This window comes from Sinohyriopsis cumingii, chromosome 10 (assembly GCF_028554795.1).
Source record: "Sinohyriopsis cumingii isolate HCF-2022 chromosome 10, ASM2855479v2, whole genome shotgun sequence".
NCBI lineage: Eukaryota > Metazoa > Mollusca > Bivalvia > Unionida > Unionidae > Sinohyriopsis > Sinohyriopsis cumingii.
This window is the reverse complement of record NC_142970.1, coordinates 104,334,914-104,358,528: the sequence shown is the minus strand read 5'-3', so window position 1 is coordinate 104,358,528 and position 23,615 is coordinate 104,334,914. Positions and strand designations below refer to the sequence as shown.

The window sequence follows — 23,615 nt, the reverse complement described above, 5'->3', positions numbered from 1 at the left end:
TTGATAAACACTGTTAAAATTAGGCTCTACATTCATTCTTACTTAGAAAATCGCTCAAATATTAAACATATGTCGCATCAACCTCTTTTCCGCCTCAATATATAATGCTTTTAAAGGTCACTACAAGCATTAGTCTTGATGGGTGTAGGTCTTATCGTATTAAACACATGGATTGAACTGCCTTTTCAACATAGCAAACCAAGCTTGAACACTAGGTTGCACTAGCCAATTTTTGAGGTCCCAGGGATGCATCCACATACAAATCTCCATCATAATCAATATATATATATATATATATATATATATATATATATATATATATATATATATATATATATATATATATATATATATATATATATATATATATATCGGAGTTTGTTCATCTTTTCTAAATTCTGAGAACAGTATCAGTTTCAAGTGGATACTGTGTTTTACGATTCTATCCCAGGTTGCGTGTCAGAAACCGACAAGCAGCATAGACGTACTTGAATATAACATTATGACTGTTCATTAATAAACAATTCAAAAATGAATAATACAACAAACAGATTACTTGATCGGAATGTACTTCTCATGAGCAAATATAGTAAAGGTATAAAAGAAAACAGTCATCTGACAGGATTCTGCGCACAGTTTCTAACATTTATATTTTAAAAACGTTTTATTAGAAGATACCCAAGAGTTTATAAATACTCACAACAGAAGACAAAGATTAGTAGTTAAAGCTTTAATATATTTTAGTCATGATGATTAGTGATACATTGATTCATGATGACCTGTGATACATGTAGGTCATGATGACCTGTGATACAGTGAGTCATGATGACTAGTGATACATTGAGTCATGATGACTAGTGATACAATGAGTAATGATGACTTGTGATACATGTAGGTCATGATGACCTGTGATACAGTGAGTCATGATGACTAGTGATACATTGAGTCATGATGACTTGTGATACATGTAGGTCATGATGACCTGTGATACAGTGAGTCATGATGACTAGTGATACATTGAGTCATGATGACTTGTGATACATGTAGGTCATGATGACCTGTGATACAGTGAGTCATGATGACTAGTGATACATTGAGTCATGATGACTTGTGATACATGTAGGTCATGATGACCTGTGATACACTGAGTCATGATGACTTGTGATACATTGAGTCATGATGACCTATGATATATTTAGTTCATGATGACCTGTGATAAGTTGAATCATGATGACCGGTGATACATTGATCATTTTCTTCATAACCTGAAGGCGTCCAAAAGGATCTGAAAAAAATATATAAATCTGAGTTAAAATTTCGAAAGTCGCAGAAGTGTTTCCGGTGTTGCAATAATAAGATTAAGAGCAAAATGTGATCTGAAAGATATGGTTATGAGGTTTATTTGAAATGTTATTCTTTGTACTTATATATTTATCAAAGGAAATAAAAAAACAGCCTTCAGATAAATAACAATGCACTATAAACCATTTAATATAATCGCCAAAATGCCACTCGCCACGTACTCGTTATGACTCTTCTTTGTAGTCAAAAATCGGTACTCGTTACGTTACGTGCTATCACTCATCGGTGTGTTTAAAAGAGCAACAATAGATCAAGTAGTAATTTTTGTAAAGTCAAACAACAATAGCACCCTAATGTCTTTACCAGACTGTTGTAACAATAGTCTTGTTTCTGGATAGAATCTTGATGTGACTTCTCCTTAACTCCAGCATTCTCTAAGACGTTGGAGAAATTCCTCACTTAAGAGATTTATATTTTTAAATTCAACAAAATGATTATAAAAAGCAATTTTTCAGTTAATCAAATTACAAAGTTTTACGTACTACTCTTTCTTAAGAAGGCAATTTATATTTGTTAGTCAATTTTAACCTATTAGTTATTATCATTAGTAGTAGTAGTAGTAAACGTGACTATCAAATGGTGTGTATCCATCCCGACGTAATTTGCATTTTTTTTTATAAAAAAAAGACAACTATATAATACTTCACTTTCAGTAATCTGATTCATTCTATTTCATGCATGGTTTCTATGAGCAATTTTAATCAATTCTAATTTCACCATTTTACGGTTGCATTGCTTTCTACTTTCTTAAAATACTGTACTGTTTACAGTACAGACTCCAAAGCTAGACACAAAACTGTCACTAAATGAATTGTTAAATTCAAATCTTTTGGCAGTACAGAATAATGGACACCAATCTGTCATATTATGAATCTTTAAATTGAAATGTTATGGCTAAACAGACAACTGGACACAAAACTTGCTTTATTTAAATTGCTAACTTAAAAAAATTTAAATGTTTTAGCTGTACAGAACATTGGACATAAAACTGTAGCTATATGAAATGTTGACTTGAAATATTTTGACTGTACAGAAAGTTGGATTGAAAGCAGTGATTATATAAATTATTAACTTGAAATGTTTTGGCTGTACATAAAAATGGACACAAAACTGTCATGATACGACTTGCTAAATTGAAATGTTTTGGCTGTACATAAAAATGGACACAAAACTGTCATGATACGACTTGCTAAATTGAAATGTTTTGGCTGAGCATAACACTGGACACAAAGCTATGAGTGGATAAATTATTAACTTGAAATGTTTTGACAGTAAAGAATACTGACCACAAAGCTGTCATTATATGAAATGGTAACTTGAAATGTTTGGCAGTAGAGAATACTGACCACAAAGCTGTCGGTATATGAAATGTTAACTTGAAATGTTTTGGCAGTAGAGAATACTGACCACAAAGCTGTCCTTATATGAAATGTTAACTTGAAATGTTTTGGCAGTAGATAATACTGACCACAAAGCTGTCGTTATATGACATGTTAACTTGAAATGTTTTGGCATTAGAGAATACTGACCACAAAGCTGTCCTTATATGAAATGTTAACTTGAAATGTTTTGGCAGTAAAGAATACTGACCACAAAGATGTCGTTATATGAAATGTTAACTTGAAATCTTTTGGCAGTAGAGAATACTGACCACAAAGTTGTTGTTATATGAAATGTTAACTTGAAATGTTTTGGCAGTAAAGAATACTGACCACAAAGCTGTCATTATATGAAATGTTAACTTGAAATGTTTTGGCAGTAAAGAATACTGACCCAAAGATGTCGTTATATGAAATGGTAACTTGAAATGTTAGAATACTCAATTGCGAAAACAATAAAGTGAAACAAATGTTGCCACAGGCTGTTGAAATCTGTAAATAAGACATGAATTAAATGAATTATCAGTTGACAAATAAAGACTTTAAATCCTTGGCATTTAACTTGTATAGTTCGATAGAAAATATGTGAGTGTTAATGTTTATCCCAACTGTATTACCATGGTACGTCGCTTGTAATTTTGACATCTAATTCAAGAAACATTTAAAGTTTCTAACTTAAAATTACTACAACCCTGCTTAGAGTAATTGCAAATAATTTTCACCTAGCTGCATATTTTTATTAATAAATCTAGTCTCATAAATTTGCACAGGTATATCACGTTAATTTATACATTTTATCTGATATCTCCCACCTTTTGTAAGTCAGAGTTGTCGAAATTTGGGTGTATTAGAACAGGTTGATTGACATGGCATTCATTTGCAAAGTACTGCTCTCAATTATACTTTGGAAGACATTTTAGCTCAGTGGTTGGTGTACCGAACTAGCTACCAGTAGGATGCGAGTTCGAATTCTTCTCAGGTGGGACCTGTCACCATTTTCTGAATCTGAGTACGGTATTTCTTTCCGCGGTGTGATATAACCTTTAACATGCTGATGTGCCGCTGAACACCAGCAGACCAACAGATCAATTAAGTAATTGTTTAGACCTCGAACACAGATACTCAGACGACCCAATACTCACACTTAAGCTGTCAAATTTCTTTTGAATCTCAGGCACACTTGGGTTTGACAACTCCGTTCAACAGTTTCATCTCGTTTGGATTTAGACTGGCCCATTCCTTCACCCATGAACATGCGTTGGCATACAGGACTCCACTATCCATGGAAGCTGTGAAAAGACATAGCATCAACTTTCATTCTCCTCGCAGTGAGTTACCTCCCTTTGAAAGGAAAACTCCACTGCGACAACGACTTTTCCCGACACTCGCTTTGGTTCAGAATGTAGTAATTTTCCGTAATACGTGGGACTTCTTTGCCTGCAGAGACTGAACACGAGGCTGACGACGCTGCATTGTAGTACACGAAATTGAAATAAAATATACAGAAATGTTCATATTCGACAATGAGCGACGCAAGATTGAAGGACGGTGACAAATGCAGACAAGTTATAATTATTGTAAATCTAACGAGTAAAATCTTGGAATATATAATGTTAAACGGAAAGGCGTGAGAAGGATGGAATTTTTGTTTTATCTGATATCATACCTGATAGCAGGTATTGGCGTCCAGCAGTAAGGCCCAGACCACACATGGAACTTGATCGAGGTGTCCTCAAATACAATTTCTTTCTGGCAGTAACGCTAGTAATAGACTGAAAACAAAATCTCCATCAGTAAAAAGCATGAGACACTGAGTAAATTATATTCCTTCGTTTTCAACACAATAAATCGTTGACTCCTTCCCTACCCAACTCGGCCCCACAATGCACCCTGTTATGGATGCGATCTTATCCCAGAAGTACACTCACTAAACTATCAGTCCACATCATACACACGCCCCATTTTCTCTTTACTTAAATTCATTAATTGATTATGTACCCAAATTTGCCCAACACTTACAATCATAGATCAAATCATGATCACCAGGACCCAAATCTTAAATTCCGGTATTAATCTAATTATCATCATCTTTGCGGAAGCCACGAAATCTTTGAAATAAGCTACAATATTACTGGCTTATATGTTCACTCTATCTGCAAACTGAACAGACCCAGACCTGCCGATGCACAGTGCGCTGTCAGATCTCGGTCTATGCAGTTTGTTATGAGTAATCAATAGAACAAACAACAAAGACTCTGGTTTGAAGACTCATTTTGCGAAGGCAGATCAGGGTATATGTTGTTTGCAGTTGTAGTCCAATTATAAGCGAGTATAGACGGTATGTGATATCATGAATGTTGTGTTAAATAAAACATTAAACGACATAGTAGTAAGAGACATGCGTTCCTACCTCTTTTTTTTTCTTTTTTTGTTCTTTTTTTTTCCTTCTTCGAATCGACAATCGAAGAAGAAAAAGTGCTCATCGCTGGAGGAGCAAATTATAAAACTTCGTTGATAAAAAGGCAAATCAATGGTCTTTAATTTGAATGTTCATCCTTTTATACTTTACACTCACAAACTAAGACTTACAGAAAACAAATTATTAGAACAGAACATATATTCTTTCTACAGTTTTTATGTATATTTCTTCAAATACAAACTATTTCTACCTCTCACATAAACGTTCTTCAATTTCGGACTGAATTCTGCTTTCTGGAATCATTGCAGATAATAAAAAGCTGCAATAGCGTATGCGTGTTATGATCAATGAATCCAAAACTTAACAATAATGAATTTTCAAACAAAGGTTAATCACCAGCAAAGTACGAATGAGATGTTAAAGAAATGTTAATATTTAGGTTTCCCGGGACCAGTACTAATCAATCGGATTTCTTTGTATAACACACAATATATTCGGTTCGTGAATACTATCAAGAAATCGTTGTCGTTGTATTGTTATAGGGTTTAACGCCATTTTTTAGCACAAGATAGGCTACGCATGGCGGCAAAAAAAATTATGGAGGAAGAACCCGGAAAAATCTCAGAAAGAACCACAGACGATTGAGAATCCAGAAATCGTAGTGTCATGTGTAGATGATAATAATAATAATAATAATAATAATAATAATATAAACTATATACTAATCTAAATCGCCTATGAACGAATTCGTTTGTAATATGGTTCCTTTCTATCAATGCACGTACATGTTTGGTGGAAAATCATTTAAACACAAAAGCAATAAAAACTTTTAAATATGGCCAACCGAAACAATTTAGCTAGTGATCATTGGTATTCGACTAGGCACAATATGTTGAGACCACATTTGAAATGTATCTTTAAAATCTCTATTCCAAAATCCGCATGGAAAAATAATTCCATTTATTCTGTTTTATCTTCCTGAATTAATCTTGACATTTATTTGCAGCTAATAGCACAAACGACGTACCTATATGCATTACCTTGTAATACCCACGTAACACATGTATTGCCATTCGTCAACGATGTACCTATATGCATTGCCTTGTAAAACCCACGTTACACATGTATTGCCATTCATCAACGACGTACCTATATGCATTACCTTGTAATACCCACGTTACACGTGTATTGGCATTCATCAACGACGTACCTATATGCATTACCATGTAAAACCCACGTTACACGTGTATTGCCATTCATCAACGACGTACCTATATGCATTACCATGTAAAACCCACGTTACACATGTATTGCCATTCATCAACGACGTACCTATATGCATTACCTTGTAATACCCACGTTACACGTGTATTGGCATTCATCAACGACATACCTATATGCATTACCTTGTAATAATCACATAACACATGTATTGCCATTCATCAACGACGTACCTATATGCATTACCATGTAAAACCCACGCAATACATTTATTGCCATGCATAAACGACGTGCATATATGCACTGCACTACATGTGTTATCGTTCATAAACCACCTACATACATGCATTTCCATGTACAAGCACGTACATACATGTATCGCCATTCATAAACGACATACATATATGTATTGCCATGCAAAAACCACGTGCATACATGTATTACCATTCATAAACGACATACATATATGTATTGCCATGTAAAAACCACCTACATACATATATTGCCATTCATAAACGACGTATATATGTGTGTGTGTGTGTGTGTGTGTGTGTGTGTGTGTGTGTGTAAAAACCACGTACATAAATGTATTACCATTCAGAATTACGTACATACATATATTATCATGCAAAAACTCCGTACATACGTAACATTAAAAAACGAGGTACATACATATATTATCATTTGTAACTACGTACCTACGTATATTACCATTCGTATATATGACATACATATATTACCATTCGTAACTACCTACATACATATATTACCATTGGACTATATGTACCTACATATATTACCATTCGTATCTAAGTACATACATTTATTACCATTCGTAACTACCTACAGACATATATTACCATTCGCAACTACCTACATACATATATTACCATTGGATTATATGTACCTGCATATATTACCATTCGTATCTTCCTACAGACATATATTACCATTCGTAATTACCTACATACATATATTACCATTCGTAACTATGTACTTACATATATTATCATTCGTGACAACAATATACTTGAATCCTTCATATCAAGGGAATATTTATAACGTGAAAAAGGGTTATATATATTGAAATTATTTACATATCATGCAACTATCGTTAAAATAAAGTATATCGAATAAAAATAACAAGATATGAAGAGAATGCACGGAATGTAGGCGGTGGCTTCTAACCTTGAAATCTTTGTCAATGCGGACATGGTACAGAACATAACCAGAACTGGATGACTCGCTTCCCTTCTGGACATTGGTCATACTCAGAACGGTCAGCTTCACGACTGGTAATATGAAAGAAAAAAGTCATAAAGGCAAATAGCATTGACCTTTTGTGCTTATGATTTAGATATTATTGTCACTACCGCTAAAGACATGTTCTAACCATTTAAATATATTTGTTCTGTCCTATCAGACCATACATTTAAAATATCATGGATCATGGACATCACAAATCAAATCTACAAAATGCTTAAACAACGTTGAGCTAAATATAAGTATGAACGTGGACATGAATAATACATTTATTCTTTGTATTTGTTATACTCATATTTTAATGTTGCATCAATCATTACTGGTCGTCGGTAGAACAGAAACAGCCAATAAAAACAAGACTATCTTCAACAATAGTAACCATGTGATTGCTACCACTTAAAGGTCGACCAAGTTTTCACATACACGGACGCGGTCAAGATGACAATAATAGTCACACATTTTAGCATGCTGCAGTACTTAAAGTTTTGAGTTAATTAAAATACACAAGTTATCTGTACATTGATTGTTATGAACTAACTTGTACTTTGTTCAAAATGTGTTTTTTTTATATGTCAAAAGGGTTTCAACTATGTAGTATGACGACCGTAAAGCCCTAATTTCTGGTTGACTAATGAACCATCGAGATCCCGGATGTGTCAAAATGTCGTTGTCTGATGTGCAGCAATGAAAATTGTAACTGTAAACCCCAATTTTGTAATTGAGGAATATGAATATAATTAGGGAGAAATGTTGGAATTTTGTCCAAGTTAAAACTAGTCAAACTAAGACATAACTCACTATTGTGTATATTGGTTAAAAAAAACGCAACAAATAAGATATTGTCATTACTGTACATTCTCCAGTGTAAACATCTCTGATCAGCACATGTATTAAAGAAATCAGATACTGGATAAATGAAGGAACCTTCCATTTCCCACCATTCTTTTGACCCATGTTCCGTTTCATTACTTACCCTTATACTCGCATCGTGAAAATGTACCACTCAGCCGGTGAAGCTACATGAGACCAAAGGTTCCGGTTGGATGAAAATCTAATCATGGAAGCGTTGTATACTTGGGCGTTAATGCATCCCATGTACACGGTACATGCACAAATAATGAATTCACGCTGAAACCCCAGGATTGGATTTGATCATGTACGTGTACATCTGGCTTTACAGCAATTGTTGTTGTTGTAGGTTTTAACGCCATTTTTCAGCACAATATAGGCTATACATGGCGGCCAGTATAACTGGTGGAGGAAGAACCCTGGAAAACCCAGGGAAGAACTACCGACCCACGAGAAGCTACTGGCAGGTTTTCCTACGTACCCACGCCAGCCGAGCCTTGGACTCGAACCCACGCAGACAGAGGTGAGATGGCAGTGATCCGTAACGGTGAGCGCTTTAAACCACTCGGCCACTCGGGGCCCCTTACAGCAATTGAATTTTGCGAAGAGAATTTTGTTGTTGTCGGGTTTAACGCCACTTTTCAGCACAAGATAGGCTATACATGGCGGCCAGTATAATTGGTGGATGAAGTACCCTGGAAATGCCCGGAAGAACCACCGACCCACGAAAAGCTACTGGCAAGCTTTCTCACGTACCCACGTTAGCTGATTGTGAGACTCGAACACAAGCAGGCAGAGGTGAGATGGTAGTGATCCGGAACGGTGAGCGCTTTAGATCACTCATCCACTCGGGGCCCTAGAATTTTCTTGTTTCGTTTGATTCAGTACAAGTTGGAAAAAGAAATTTAACTAGCTTAAAATTGGTTAATGGTTGTTGCTGTTATTGTAGAGTTTAACGCCATTTTTCAGCACACGATAGGCTATACATGGCGGACAGAATTAATGGTGGAGGAAGAACCCGGGAAATGCCCGGAAAGAACCACCGACCCTCGAGAAGCTACTTGTAAGCTCTCTCACAAATTGGTTAATTGAACGATACATCTAGTCCTACAACTTGAAAAGACAATAGTGGAATTAAGCCCTGCCAACTGAACAGAATCAAAGTGAATTAAGAGATGAAACTTGTAAATACTACGAGTATTCAATTGATGAAGAAACGTCCTAGTCATAACTTTACCTGCTAATGAGTCTAACGTAAACTAACAAAATATAAGCCACACATTTGCTATCGCATGGAATATTGTGTTCAAGTGGTAGACTTGTAACTCCCATGTCAGTCGAAATATGCTCAGGCTTTTCTGCCTATACTCAGAAATGCAGTTCCGCAAAACTACAGTAGACGCCATTGCATGCGCATATAACCTGAGATCGCAGTTATTGTCCCTATATAGTATCTACATGTGTTCGTTAGTTCTGAACTTTCCATTGCTTCCAAATCCTAATGAAAAATATGCTGATCTAAGTTATCCTCAAAGATGAACTCACTCTGAAGTTTTGTCATTGGTCAACCGACATTTATTGCAAGGATGACCTGTCAACAAAGCAACGTATTATGGGTCGCAGATTTCACTTCCAGACATGAATGAATGCCATATTTCTCTCTCTGCATTGTCGCCAAAATAACACAGATAGGCGATCATGTTCATATTATAAAGAATAAAACAAATTCCTTTGATTATATACCAAGAATGCCTACATCTAAGCCAAGTATCACCACCAAAAACAACAGGAAAAATTACTTTAAAAATAGATTAGGACTACATTCGTGGGTATTGATCAGGATGTAATAAGTGTGACCTGAGTCCGTATATATTGTTTACCAAGTGATGTCAGATTTACCCCAAAAAATATCACTGCGGTGGCTTATAAACCTATTCTTAGCCAAAACATTCCCAAGCTTTGTTTTACAAACATAAACGCATTGGAGAAACATTCATGCAAACAAATTTATCAAGGTCTCTTAATCCTTTTAACATTAGTATATTAGTGAAGTGCGTCGTTTGCCTAAGTTATCAGTCATTTTCGTCATTTTACTCAATTACACCGTATAGCCCCATCGAAGTATTTGTTCAGTGCATCACTTCATTAGGTATTTGTAAACTGTATCACATCAATGAAGTATTTGTACACTTTATCACTCCATAGAAGTATTTGTACACTGCATCACATCAATAAAGTATTTGTACACTTTATCAGTCTATAGAAGTATTTGTACACTGTATCTCATCAATGAAGTATCTGTACACTTTATCACTCCATATAAGTATTTGTACACTTTATCACTCCATAGAAGTATTTGTACACTGTATCGCATCAATGTAGTATGTGTACACTTTATCACTCCACAGAAGTTTTACGTCACAAAAACGTAAATCACGGCGCAATAGAAAGTTAAGACGGATTCCATCATATAATGTATTTATGTACGAATCAGTGCTAATTTATAATTAAAGTGAAATACATTTAATAATTTTTATATCCTTTTTAACTTGTTAGAAAGCAGTTTACATACAACTTTTTACTTAATATTTACTAAATTAACAAATTATGGCAGTTGCAATTTTGGATATTGTGATCAAGCGCAATATAGTTGTGGTTCAAAAGCTGATCCCACTGTACTTCGATCTTGCGCACAGTGTCCAACAGTACCAGCACTACAATCTATACATCGAAATAAACATGTTAGTGTTGTATAAAATGGAATAAATTCATCATGATATGGATAATGGATCATCTAATAAGTTAAATATGTTGTCAACATAATTCGATGGCTACCGCCAGAGCTACTTAAATGTCATCTCAGTGAGGAGAAAAAGCTGACAACAGCCATGTACAATTGGATATCCGGCCATGTAACCGATGACAAGTATGACAGTTTACTGTACACATATTTAGCTAAACGGTAATATATTCAGTGTGCGACAGCATACCCAGTTGTCAGATTCATCAGTGAGTTTATTGTGTAGTACAGAACTTACGTTTTTCGGCCCTGCAAAAGTTTTGTTCATCCGTGGCCTGAGAACATGAGCAGGCTTTTACCGGCTGATATGCAACAATCAACAACAGACAGCTGACACCGACGGCGGCTTTGGTTGCATATCTCCAGAGCATGATTAAATCGATATGTGGAGAGGCGGAAGACTGCTTTCCTTCTGGAATACAATATTAATGCTCAAAGGATTTACACATGCAAACCAATGCATCTGTTTCAAACCGAAAACTTAAGTGTCGTTTACTGCAAATCAGAACAACATAGTAACACAGACCACATAGGAATGTTTCATGTCTTTTAGTGAGAAGAATAATAAAAAGAAGTTTCTATATAAAAAATAGACTTCCTAATTATATGTTGCAGGATGACATTATTAAAATGGAAAATTAAAACACAGAAGCATAATCCCAACCTTGATGACCTATTCTTTTCATTAAAAACTTTTGAACATATTTTAATGCACGCATAACTATCTGCTTTAGCTTAGTCATTGCACCCTGGGACCAGAAATCTCTCCCATCCGCACATCTGGTCCCGTCCCGTTTGATCGAGTACATTATTAAGTCTGGTGGTATATCAATGGTTGTCTTTTGAAAGCATGCTAAGTATAAATGTTGTATTTCCTTTAAAATTTACAGTACATTGGATAGGCCTTTAACAAGGAATACGGGGTTTACTTTATGTGGATATCGGACTGTAACAAAAACCGAGGGCAAAGTTAGAGACTGCACATAGCTTTCCGATACATACAAAGATAATGTATGATGATTCAAACATTAACTTTAGTACATTACTAGGTACCTATTTTCGGGCCTTGTTTCCTCCTAAAACATTACTTGTCAAATATAGAACAAGTGACGTTGGTGTTAACAATGTAAAAATGAAATTTTTCATATATAGGTGTTGACAACTGTGCCCAAATGTTCATAGTTTTGATCACACTCGAGATTTTTCTTATTCTTTTGGTGACAAAATTGGATGGTCTCGACGTTGTGAAAATGATAGAATTGGATTGTATGTAGAATCATAAGAGACAAAGTATCGGGATACTTCTGGTGTTATCGCATTGTTTTATTGTAAGAAATACTCTCAGTTAGTACCTAAAGTACGAAATGCTTTATGCATAGACCTCTAAAACGTAACTTACTATAACTGAGGATACATTAATTTATAGTTAGATGAAATATGGGAGTGGATGAAAAATCATTGCTGTTGGGGGGAGGGATAGTTGTGTCGGGTATGACTAAGTACCGAATGAAAGCCAATATTCCAGATCGTTTAGATATAAATCACAATGAATTAAAACTTTTTAAAAAAATAGATGTCAGTTTACATTTTAGATCTTGATTGACCACAGATAGATTGGATAATATGCTCGGCATAGAAAATTAAAATTGTATATCAGGACTTTAATTTCGTACAAGAACAATAGTTTTAATAAAAAGATAATTTAAATTACCTCAAAAGTATAATTAAAATGGGATAAAACAACCCTAAAAGCTAGTAAATAAAAATGAGGAAATAAATATCAGCTTAATCGAAAATCTAATAAACGACCTGACAGAGCTTGATTTTCTTATCGGTGCATCTTTAGGCAATCTCTGTCAGGTCAAGAAATAACATCGGAAGTAATTGTTGGAATAGGATCGATTTGATGGGTTTGGCGATTCGCCTCTGTTGGAGTGCACCTCGTATGTTGCGACAGAAAATTGCCTATAGTGTTATGATCGTAACTTTGTATCCTTTTGGAGCCATATTATACCAGGAAAAGAAACTTTTTTCCAAGTATAATTCTCAACGTCTGTGAATTATATCCGAAATTTCTTTGTCAACTTAACGACCAAGACTGAGGATGTCCAGATTGCTTGAATTTCCTGACCAAGATAGGTTTGGTAGAATGTGTGGTATGATTTCCAATGCATTTAAAGTACCAGCTGAGCAGATGTTTCGTTTTACTATGCTCTTCAAGCCAAGAGGTTAAAATGTTTGTTATGGAAAGCAAATATGCCGGACATAAGAACCACTTAGCGCGAAAATAGTTCCCAACAATAAGAACATTAGAATCAGAATCTGAAGTGAAGCACGCAAGCCGACAATATATCTTATCTTTCTCTCTCTGTCTCTGTCACGTTATAAGTAAGGAACAATAGCCAGATTACAACATGCATATGCTAGACCCTGAGGCTAATTAATCGCTTCATAAATGTTGCGAGTGTACGCTGACATCAAAAAGACGGATGGGAAGCCAGTTGTATATAACATGGCCATAGGAACTTGTTACTGGCGCCTTATTCGGCGGCGTGCGATTCACAGGTAAGTGGCAGGAATAGCCAGTTTGGGCTATAAAAAAGCATCAAGTGAGGGTCATAAATCCACCCTTGACAGACTGCCGGGGAGGGGGCAATGTCTGCTAATTATGTCGACCATGGGTGAATCGACATCCACTCGGAATTGAGCAAGGCGTAGCCACCATTGGAATCGCAAGTTTAAATCTAGTGTCTTGAAACTAAACGTCAGTAGTCGCTAAACCATCTTGCGGGAATTACATAAGGAAGTTCTAAGCTACTCTGACGTCATTCGAAATTGGCGGGAAACATTGTTATTCTGGGAATTACAAAGGAGCTTCGAAAAGGTCAGTGACTTATTTGTTCGATTGTCGCGATCTATTACGGCAAGGTAATTGTACTTTAATTATGTGCAGTGTGTATACTTCATTACTAGAAACGTTAGTACGTAGAATTACTATTTGTAGGATTTGATTCATTTGTAGTGTTTGATCTACATAGATATTTTGAGATATTAGCAATGTTTATGTAAAGAATTAATATTGTAATTCGCTATTTGGTTAATTCGTAGTAACCTCGTTTATTTATTCATGTGATATTCTAGATTTGCAAACGTTGAATTGAATTATAACTTTGTCTAATCGTTGCAGTGTGCAACATTAATTAATATGAGTATTTGACTATTTGTGTATACTTTGTAGGAATATAATGTGTAAGGATATATCAGCGATTGGATATGTGGATATCTGTGTACACTTTTTGAAGTGTAATGTACAGAAATGCGTCTGATTATGTGATATTGTTCTGTATAATACGATTGAGAATCTATATATAACGATGTGATGAAATCTATTGATATATGCATGATAAGCAGTTGATACCGTTTATACCATACCAGAAAGTATGGATATTTCGATGTGCATGAATGCGTGACCTAAGAAGGTAATGGCTTATGTGATGATAGATTGTTGCTTAGTGTGAGGCTAGATAGCTAGGGGAAAATACTAATGTATTTGTGTGTGTTCGGACAGGAAGCTTTTGGGGACCGGAGGAACTGTAGGAGACAGAGAAGGGAAATACCCTGGTACAGTTGGTCCCGAGTCTCTGCGAGACAAGAAAAGGCGAGAACGGAAGTGGAGGAAGTGAAGGGTGAAGGACGTGGTTGTTGGACTGAAAGTGTACTGGGTACCAGTCAAGAAATACTACAATCAAGAGATGAGTAGAAACACAGGACAGGAGGAAAATCTATCGTACTAAGTCAGATGATGAAATAGGCCGTAACTTCGTCGAGTGAAAGACGAGTGATAGGGTTTTGAATATTGAATTTCATTTGAGGAAGGATTATCTGTAACTGAGTGGCATTAAATTTGTTGTTTATTTGAATTTCACCTTTTGTGTATTCAGTAATTTAACTGTCGGCATCGCTGACTGGGGGCTCGGAGCTTTGCATCTCTATCACTACTTCAATTTCTAACAAAAACGAGCCAGGGTGGGTCTTCTGTAATAATTAAAGATAATACTGGAAGCACCCCACCCCAACCTAAGGTAGTCTACTACGAGACCCCCTTATACTCTTTCTCTCTCTCTCTCTCTCTCTCTATATATATATATATATATATAGAGAGAGAGAGAGAGAGAGAGAGAGAGAGATATTAATGCATTTTGTAAATACTTCAAAGGTCTTAATCAAGCTTTGATTCAAATTAAAATCTACTGAAAATCGGATATTAATTAGGCCTTTTTCTTTGCAATATATGGTTGGTTACTTTTATTGTCCGTATTTTGCTCGGTTAAGAAAAATATTATATAAGTAAGAAGTATCTAAAATTGTGCATGCACATACATTTAGTGAGTCGCCAATACTACAAATGCTAGTATATTTTCAGATTAATTAACTTGATTGCAGCTATATTACTCTCACTCTGTTGCCATGTGAACTCCGAATAGCTATGTATGTTGTATATTGTCTTCCAATATGTTACGCATATCCAAGATATATTCATCAATTCAGAGACGGTACTAGTGAATATATTGATGAGAATATATCTCATCCCGTCATTCTCTATGTTACCTTTTTTACCCGCTATACTACTGCTCGCAATACCACCACCCGCAATACTACCACAATCAAAAACTTGTATTTCGTTCTTAACTTCCTAGTATTGGATTCTGTCTATATTAAAGTTCTGTTCTAATCCGTTCTCTTCTGGTTACGTGTGTTTTCTGAAATATAGTGCGAACCTCTCCCAAACTGACATTGCTTGTCTTCGAGGCGACGTTTATGAATAATTAGTATTATTATTCCACAGGTAGCAATATCCATACACTCTTCAAAATATCAGTTTTGCTGAATAGCAGATTTTCACAAGAATCTCGTAATGTTCTTGGCATAACTAATTTTGGTTACATATACAACTATACAGATAAAATCACATTTTGAAATACATAAAACCCATTACCCACTGAACAATAGCTTTCCATTGCAATCAGTAATCTCTAATATAGAAATTAGTAGTAGCAGCAACAGCAATAGTAGTAGCAGAAATAATAATAATAATAAATGTAAGATTTACATACCACCAAAATAAATTATGACCATAATTTCGTGTCTGCCAGTTCATTGCAAAGTAAAAATTGTTTCAGTTCCAAATGGTAAAGGAAATATAAAACTTACTTTGTCCTTTGATCATAGAAGCACACGATGAAAATGTGATATTGTCCCCGTGTCGGTCAGGTTTATATTGACACGGGTGGCCATATGTTACCAATGGTAATATATTTCATTCCCGGAGGGTATTGGAATGGACGTTCATAATGTTTCTCTGTCGGGGAATGTGATGGAAGTATTAGTTAACACAATCTGGTGTCAGCGTAAACGTATATTTAAATTATCATACACAGCTGGGTTTAACATTTTTCAACGATATCATCGCTTCCTGGTGCAAAATGTCCTATCCCATTGATTATCAATCACGACCCCTTCATTGTATTATGACACCACTATAATGTAACAGGTTAAACGGCTATATCTTATTCCAGGCCGAACTAGAACCCATACCGCTTTTTCCGAAAATGTACCTTAATGGGACCTCTTTAAAGTCGAGGCGCAAACTTGAGGCCAGAGACACAACTTTGGCCATTAGCGACTACAGCACTCTTAACTGATCATAACACTGAAATTTAGGGACTTTTACTGCCGTGTTATTTTCCATGCCTTCCAGTCAGAGATACTTTGGAGTAGCACGGAAGTCGGGCTTTTGCCTTTTGTTTTTGTTGTTGTTGTTGTCCCTTTTAGGTACCTGCCATCAGTCATTGTTTCTATCTATCATTAGCCGATAGGTGACCGATGCACCTTTATCTCTATTATTTAAGCAAACACGGGAGCCAGTCATGGGGAGGTTTAGAATCTCATACGGATGTCTGTGTCTCCAAAGGGTTTCCATAGAGCCCAAAACCCATCCTTTGATACTACTCTGTAATTGTAGAAACAAATAGCGCAGAGTACACTTATTCAGGCAAGCATATGATACCGATCAATCACACACTGCTAGCCCCAGCGCAATGAATGAATCTCCTTAATTTTTTTTTATCAATACTGCATACAGACAGGATTGTAACTATACTATATCAACAAAAAGCCCTTTATTGATTTAACCCCAGAGCAATGCAAAATAGTTTCTATTGCATGATTTTCTACTGACTAAAAGAGAAATGTTTTGAGTTGATTTGTGAATATTTCTGCATTGAAAAGATGCATGTGGTGGTTTCTATACAAGTTTTGTGCAGTAGCCAGGCCATTGATTCCCAAAGTAAACTGAAGGAATTTATGGAGGTCTGTAATAGTGACATAAACATGCCAAATGACTGGAATATCACGAATGTGACGGATAAATTGAGATCTCTTTATAGTTTGAATGCATCATAGAGTTTTGTTAATGAAGCTGATAAAATAAGTCCAGAATAAATTGATAAATTGGTTAACCTGTGAGTGACCATATAAATGGAACGGAATAAACGTGGGCAGATTTTTAGGCAAATAAAACTAAAAAGAATTTGCAGAATATTGCATGAAAGAGTACATCCCAAAGGAAAAATAACTCGCCTAATGCGTCTGAAAATGGTGATGTTTTTGATGTGGTCGGTGAGGACCATGCTTGTGGGCATAAATATCAGATTGGCATCAGAACTCGTCACTCGACATTATTATATTTACAAAGCAATATACAACGATTCAGAAGAGAAGCAGCACGAGCACAAGAGGAAATTATTAATGGTCATCATCGTATATAAACAAGCCAAAAATGTGGAAGTAATTTATAACATGTTTGACATTATTGGCTACGTACGACAGCCTGAAAAAGTTCGTGCTAGCATTGTACTAAGTAATGGATCATTTAATGTTATTTGCGGGGAATCCTGTATGTAAGATAAGATGTTTTATTTAGTGCTGTAAATGATTTTTGCATGAGTACCTTGACATAAGCGTACTTAATTATTTGACACGGACTGATTTACAGCTTCGTGTAAATGGCTGATTCAACAGTCTTTTTATGTAAAATAACACTGGAAGCTTAAGTAGTATGAAACGGTTTATGATTTTTCCCCATTGGGGCCACTCCCCCCTTTCCTCGTCTCTATCCACCATTATTAGAGCAGAAACAATTAGGGCACACTAAACTATAGGTACCCCCTTCCAAAATCTACTAAAACCTAGCAAACACTCCAATTGGAGATTTACTTTGATATTTCTTTCTTTCTCCTGCATATATATATGGACAACATATATGGAATATCTGTTTCAAAGTTGTTACCTCGTATACACTCAGATTTAATCTTGCTTAGGGTTAAGTAGAAATTGCTCGTTGAAATCACCCTGATGTACCATTACCATCTCGGGCCAGCCAGCATGCAATCATTGCTCTGGCAAACACCAAACGTTGACTACAACAGCAAATGTAAAACCTCATCGGGATTGTATTTACAATGGTGAAGTGTCACTCACCGCTCGAACCACCCAGGTTGCATTCAGTAATTAATATTTTATACCAATATTGACTCAGCTGAGACAAAAACAATCTCGATTGTCATTCAGCAATGATACACTTTTTCGGGTAAAGGTTATCTGGCAAGACGATCTTTAGATATCAAGTGTTCTTCTGAAATCGGTGTGTATTTGTATGAGAGGGGTGCCAAACCACCAGAACCCACAATTGCCGGAGATGTATGCATTCCCTAGACAGATATTTTTTTTATAACTGTATGATCATTGCACCAGTGCAAAAGGGTAATTGGTCAGGAGTACGTGTACGTATTCCGTGTGCTCTTGATGATGAGGCTGGACAAGGTTGCCTGTCGTGCAATTTAAAATAGCGATTGTACTGTTGAATGAAGCACGATGACAGTCCCTCAGTCTTACCGGCGTGAAACAAAATGGAAGCGGAACAATAACTGTGAAATGAAAAGACATCCTCGCTGATCGTGAAATACAATTGAGCGTACTTACATTCCTTAGTACGCGTCTATTCCAAATTACTTGCGGACAAGCAGCGCAGTCTCAATACGATCAGTAAATTGTACAAGGTAGCAATTGAAGACAAAAGAATCCGAGCGGCTGAATTTGATACTATCATGGCGGAAATGGACAATCACAGCCAGTTACGATCACATAAAAGAAACAACGCAGATTCACAAAAGGTCAAAGTCGAGTAATCTCCTTTTTTAAAAATGAGGATGCATAAATGCTAAAAACACAAATAGACCTTCCCCCGGAAATTATTAAGGAAATACAGAGCCTACATATTTCAGTGTCTGCACGAGAAGTCCAAAAACAATATGGAATTAACGCAACCAGATCATATTAGGTATGGAATGCTCTCAGATAATTCATTCAGGTAAAATCATCTGATATAAACAACATAGGATGTAGAGCTTATAATTAATAGCCTTATAACCCCCAAACTAGAAATTCCACCGATATTGATCTTTAATATGGAACAAATAAAATCAACATTCAAAGTCATGAACATATATAAGTTACTGCTAAATATGAATGAACATACAGCAGAAGCGTTCATTCTTCTGACGAAACGTGCAGACACACACAGTAGTATGAATGGTTAGATTTTGCCTTTTTTAAACCCGTTGGGGCACTTTCATCCGAACGACTGGATGACGTGTGGTTTATACCCCTGTGGACCAAATTAAAGGTAAACAACAAGCGACGCTAGGAGTTAGTGGCGCGGAATGGCCCTAAATAGGGCCAAGGAAATGCAAAATAGAAAATTTCATACTACTGCTTTTAAAAATATCAAGCAAGAAATGTAGTAGTGTTTCCGCCAAAAGGATAAAATGCTCGCGTGTGTGTATAGGATGTACCTTGGCACTGCGACGCAATAAATGAAAAGCTGCCTGCCTGGGGAAAACAGCAACTTTGTAGTAAAACATTGCATGTGTACTGTAAAACACACCCGCAGGTATTAAGTGATGGCCAAAGACCACGACCTTTCCTTAAATGTGGCATTGGAATTAAATCACATAATCAACTTTGCCAGCCTTGATGATTTCTTAATGAATCATATCAAGGGAGCAGAAATAAATCAAAACCACAAACAGCTGTGGCTGCACATGCATAGACATAAAACAAGAAACAGTAAAACAAAAATAAATAATAGCCAGCATTGAAGCAATTGTGGGTTTGTGATAAAATACAAGAAATAAAGGCACTCAACAGAATTTCCTAACTAAAAATACCCTTCAACCTCCATTTAGTATAAGAATACCTACTGTGCCACAGGTAAAACGTATCAAGTCGTATGAAAAGGCTGACATACTTGAATTATGGAGACCCATGTTTATCTTGAATCCAACAGTTGCCACTGCAGCAGCAGCAACAATCATCACCAAATCAGCAGTATAGCAACTTAAACAATTTGCCGGTTTTTATAATATCCGAATACCAAGTGGCGCAGAAAGGTTGACATCCTTCCAGTGTTAAATGAGTATGAACAAAACCGCCGTCACCGTCTCGCATCTTTTATGGCCATTCAAGCGCCTGATTACGTTCGTGTAAAAGCACTGGAATCACCAGTACCCGTATCCAAATTTCAAAATAGTAGTGGCGAATTGGAAAACCACGTGGCAATTATTATTCTCGCATATATGCCAAGCAAAGATGCTCGACAACTATTGCCAAATTTGAGTCTAGGAATCGTAGCGGTGTTGCAAACGTTGTGCTTGAAGCAAACATTGTTCTTAGAGTTCATCTGGTGATACCACTTAGTCGTGACAAGGTAGGATTTAAAACTACTACTCACTGGATTCACAGTTGTACCCATGTAATCCTAAACCGCAAAGATAGCAACACCATCAGTGATGAAATTGGGGGGGGGGGGGGCATTGCAAAGATTCTCGAAACACAGGTGAAATACACCAAGGCAGGAACGGGATCGAGTTTCGAAAGTCATGGTCCATTTCTCACCGGATCAACCATTCTTGGATTCAATTATATAGTCCCAAAAGTATCAGCAACACCTGTCTGAACTCAACTTTGGTGATATTTAATTTCCTTTGCAGGTTACCTAAGCCACACTGAAGAACTCTGAAACACTTAATCATGTTTCGCTGTTGATGTGTTCACTTACTACAAGGGATTTCATCCGCTTGCATTATCCCCCCCCCCCATGGTCAGAATGGACGAACTCAGACTGTTTGTTATAGATGAGTGAAATGAGTTGATATCGCACTACGTATGGATAAAAACAAATCTTGCTCGACTACTTAATCGACAAAGCAAGCACAAAGGTAAAAACAATATCCGTGCATAAGTCACGTGTATGTATTTAAGACTCAAAAACATCTACTCTTCAGTTATGACTTTTACATTGGTGGTGTCATTGAAAACCCACAGCACGTGGTCTGCAAATGTGTGTTTATTCAGTAATCAGACGGCTGATTCAGCTAGTCGCTTTAAAGGGATTAAACCCTTTGTGTCGCTCATATGGTACCTGTGAAAATGTGTCAAGCCGCGAATATCGAACTTGGCGTACCAGCCAATCAGAATCAGAAAACTTTACAACCCTACCAGTAAGAGGAGCTAGTGTCTCAGACAGACAAATGATACAATAAAACATCTACCCAGTACCTGGATGATATTAATCAGTGGTTTTAGAAGGAGCGTAGGATATAAGAATTATGAAAAAGAATTCTAAGGGACCACTCCGTTCGAGACTCGTAAAATAAGAGAAAGAGGAACTAGAGCTCACAATGTAAAAGTAGAGACAGCATTTACTCTCACGGAGGGAAGGAGGAAGCAGGAGAATAATGCAAGGAGTTGCAAAGTGCAAGGACTAGTAATGGAATGGTGCAGGAGAAGAAGAATAGTAGAAGGAGCGGTACAGCAAGAGGACAGAAAAAGGCGAATCGTACTTGGAGCGGCACAGGAAGGGAACAGGAGATAAGGAGAAGGGAAAACAGGAGAACTGAAACAGATGAGTACAAGGAACTACTCACTGGAAGTAGACACTCACATTAAGACATTAGTTCTCTTATGATGCAATAAGAATACATTTGTTAACAGGCCAAATAAATGTATTAATTAGCGAAACGTAATTGAAATGTTTATTTCCGGAAAGTTTTTCAATAGACTATTTTATTATTAATATTGACTAATTGCTATATATTTTACTTTGCTTATTTCATGTATTTAGGTTGTTAGGTTGTTAGGCTGACTGGGGGCTAGTGAGCCATTCAACATTTAAATATCCACCTTTCTACCGTATTATTCTTAATACAGTAGAGGGGTTGTGTCATAAGTGGGCGCTTCGTCAGGGATTGAAGAGGCTTCCAGGGAGAAAGAGAGAGCTCACGCTCTCGCAATGGAGAGATAGCGACTGAAAGCCGAGTCTTTAGTTGGAGATGACGCAGGATTACTGACCACTGTATTGTCCGACTAAACATGTCAAGGTATAATGAGCATGGGAATCAATAGACAATGTCCTTATTCAATTTAAGAAATAGTAAGCAGGCATACGATTCCTGAGACGCACTGGGCGATAAACTTCTCTGCATGTCTACAAGGTGCTGTTAGGGAACTTTTCATCAACCAAGCAATAGATTAAGCAGATGACTTCAACGCGCTGAGAAAGGCACTTCATTGCCATTATCAGCTGACCGCCGATACATACCGAAAACGTTTTATGAGCCTACGAAAAAGCCGAAGAAACCCGAGAGAGCACATGATTCCAGAGGAGATAGCATGACTTTGAGATACGATCAAGTACACTTGTGGACTGGGATCTCCGGGGGAGTGGACCGACCCCGTCCCGTAGGACAGGCAAAACCAGGTGAATGCAGTGAAAAGGGAGACACGTAGGACCTATGAGAACCAGCAAACCTCACTTCACCGTCAACGGAACTGACCGCACCATGAGTGATTTCGCCGCAGCCACGTTTTGCTGAATTTGTGAAAAACCTTTAATGGAAGAGCAGAGCCAGTCAACCGATAAAGAGCAAAGTTTGTTACTAAAAGTCCCAGTTCCAAATTTTGCGATCACTGCACACAGAACATCTGATTTACAGTTGACACTTTACCCCACGAAAAGCGAAGTCCTTAATGCAAACGGTAGCCACGGCATTAAACTCACCGATAATCAAGATCTGTTCGCTAAATGTTATGAATTCTTCCTTGGACAAGATAGCGAGCAATCTGACTGAGAAGGAATATCAAAATCACCCGTCGACACAATTCAACCAATACAGACCTGCTGACGAGGAAAGGTGTTTAATCC

At 36.7% G+C, this 23,615-nt stretch overlaps 1 protein-coding gene across 2 annotated transcripts in view; it reads right to left on the bottom strand.

Annotated features, from left to right (window-relative positions):
* Positions 1-780: 780 nt before the first annotated feature.
* Positions 781-23,615, bottom strand: part of LOC149790761 (tissue inhibitor of metalloproteinase-like) — a 45,288-nt gene continuing 22,453 nt past the window's right edge. Inside the window, exons 2-6 of one of the 2 annotated variants that reach the window (XM_089972829.1) lie at positions 11,532-11,705; positions 7,570-7,673; positions 4,408-4,513; positions 3,884-4,030; positions 781-1,285 (exon numbers count right to left, since the gene is read on the bottom strand). In XM_089972829.1, the coding sequence (XP_089828955.1) occupies positions 3,912-4,030; positions 4,408-4,513; positions 7,570-7,673; positions 11,532-11,664 (462 nt within the window). In that variant the 5' untranslated portion in view covers positions 11,665-11,705 and the 3' untranslated portion in view covers positions 781-1,285; positions 3,884-3,911. The remainder of the gene's footprint in view (positions 1,286-3,883; positions 4,031-4,407; positions 4,514-7,569; positions 7,674-11,531; positions 11,706-23,615) is intronic. The other variant, XM_089972830.1, reaches the window with a different exon arrangement.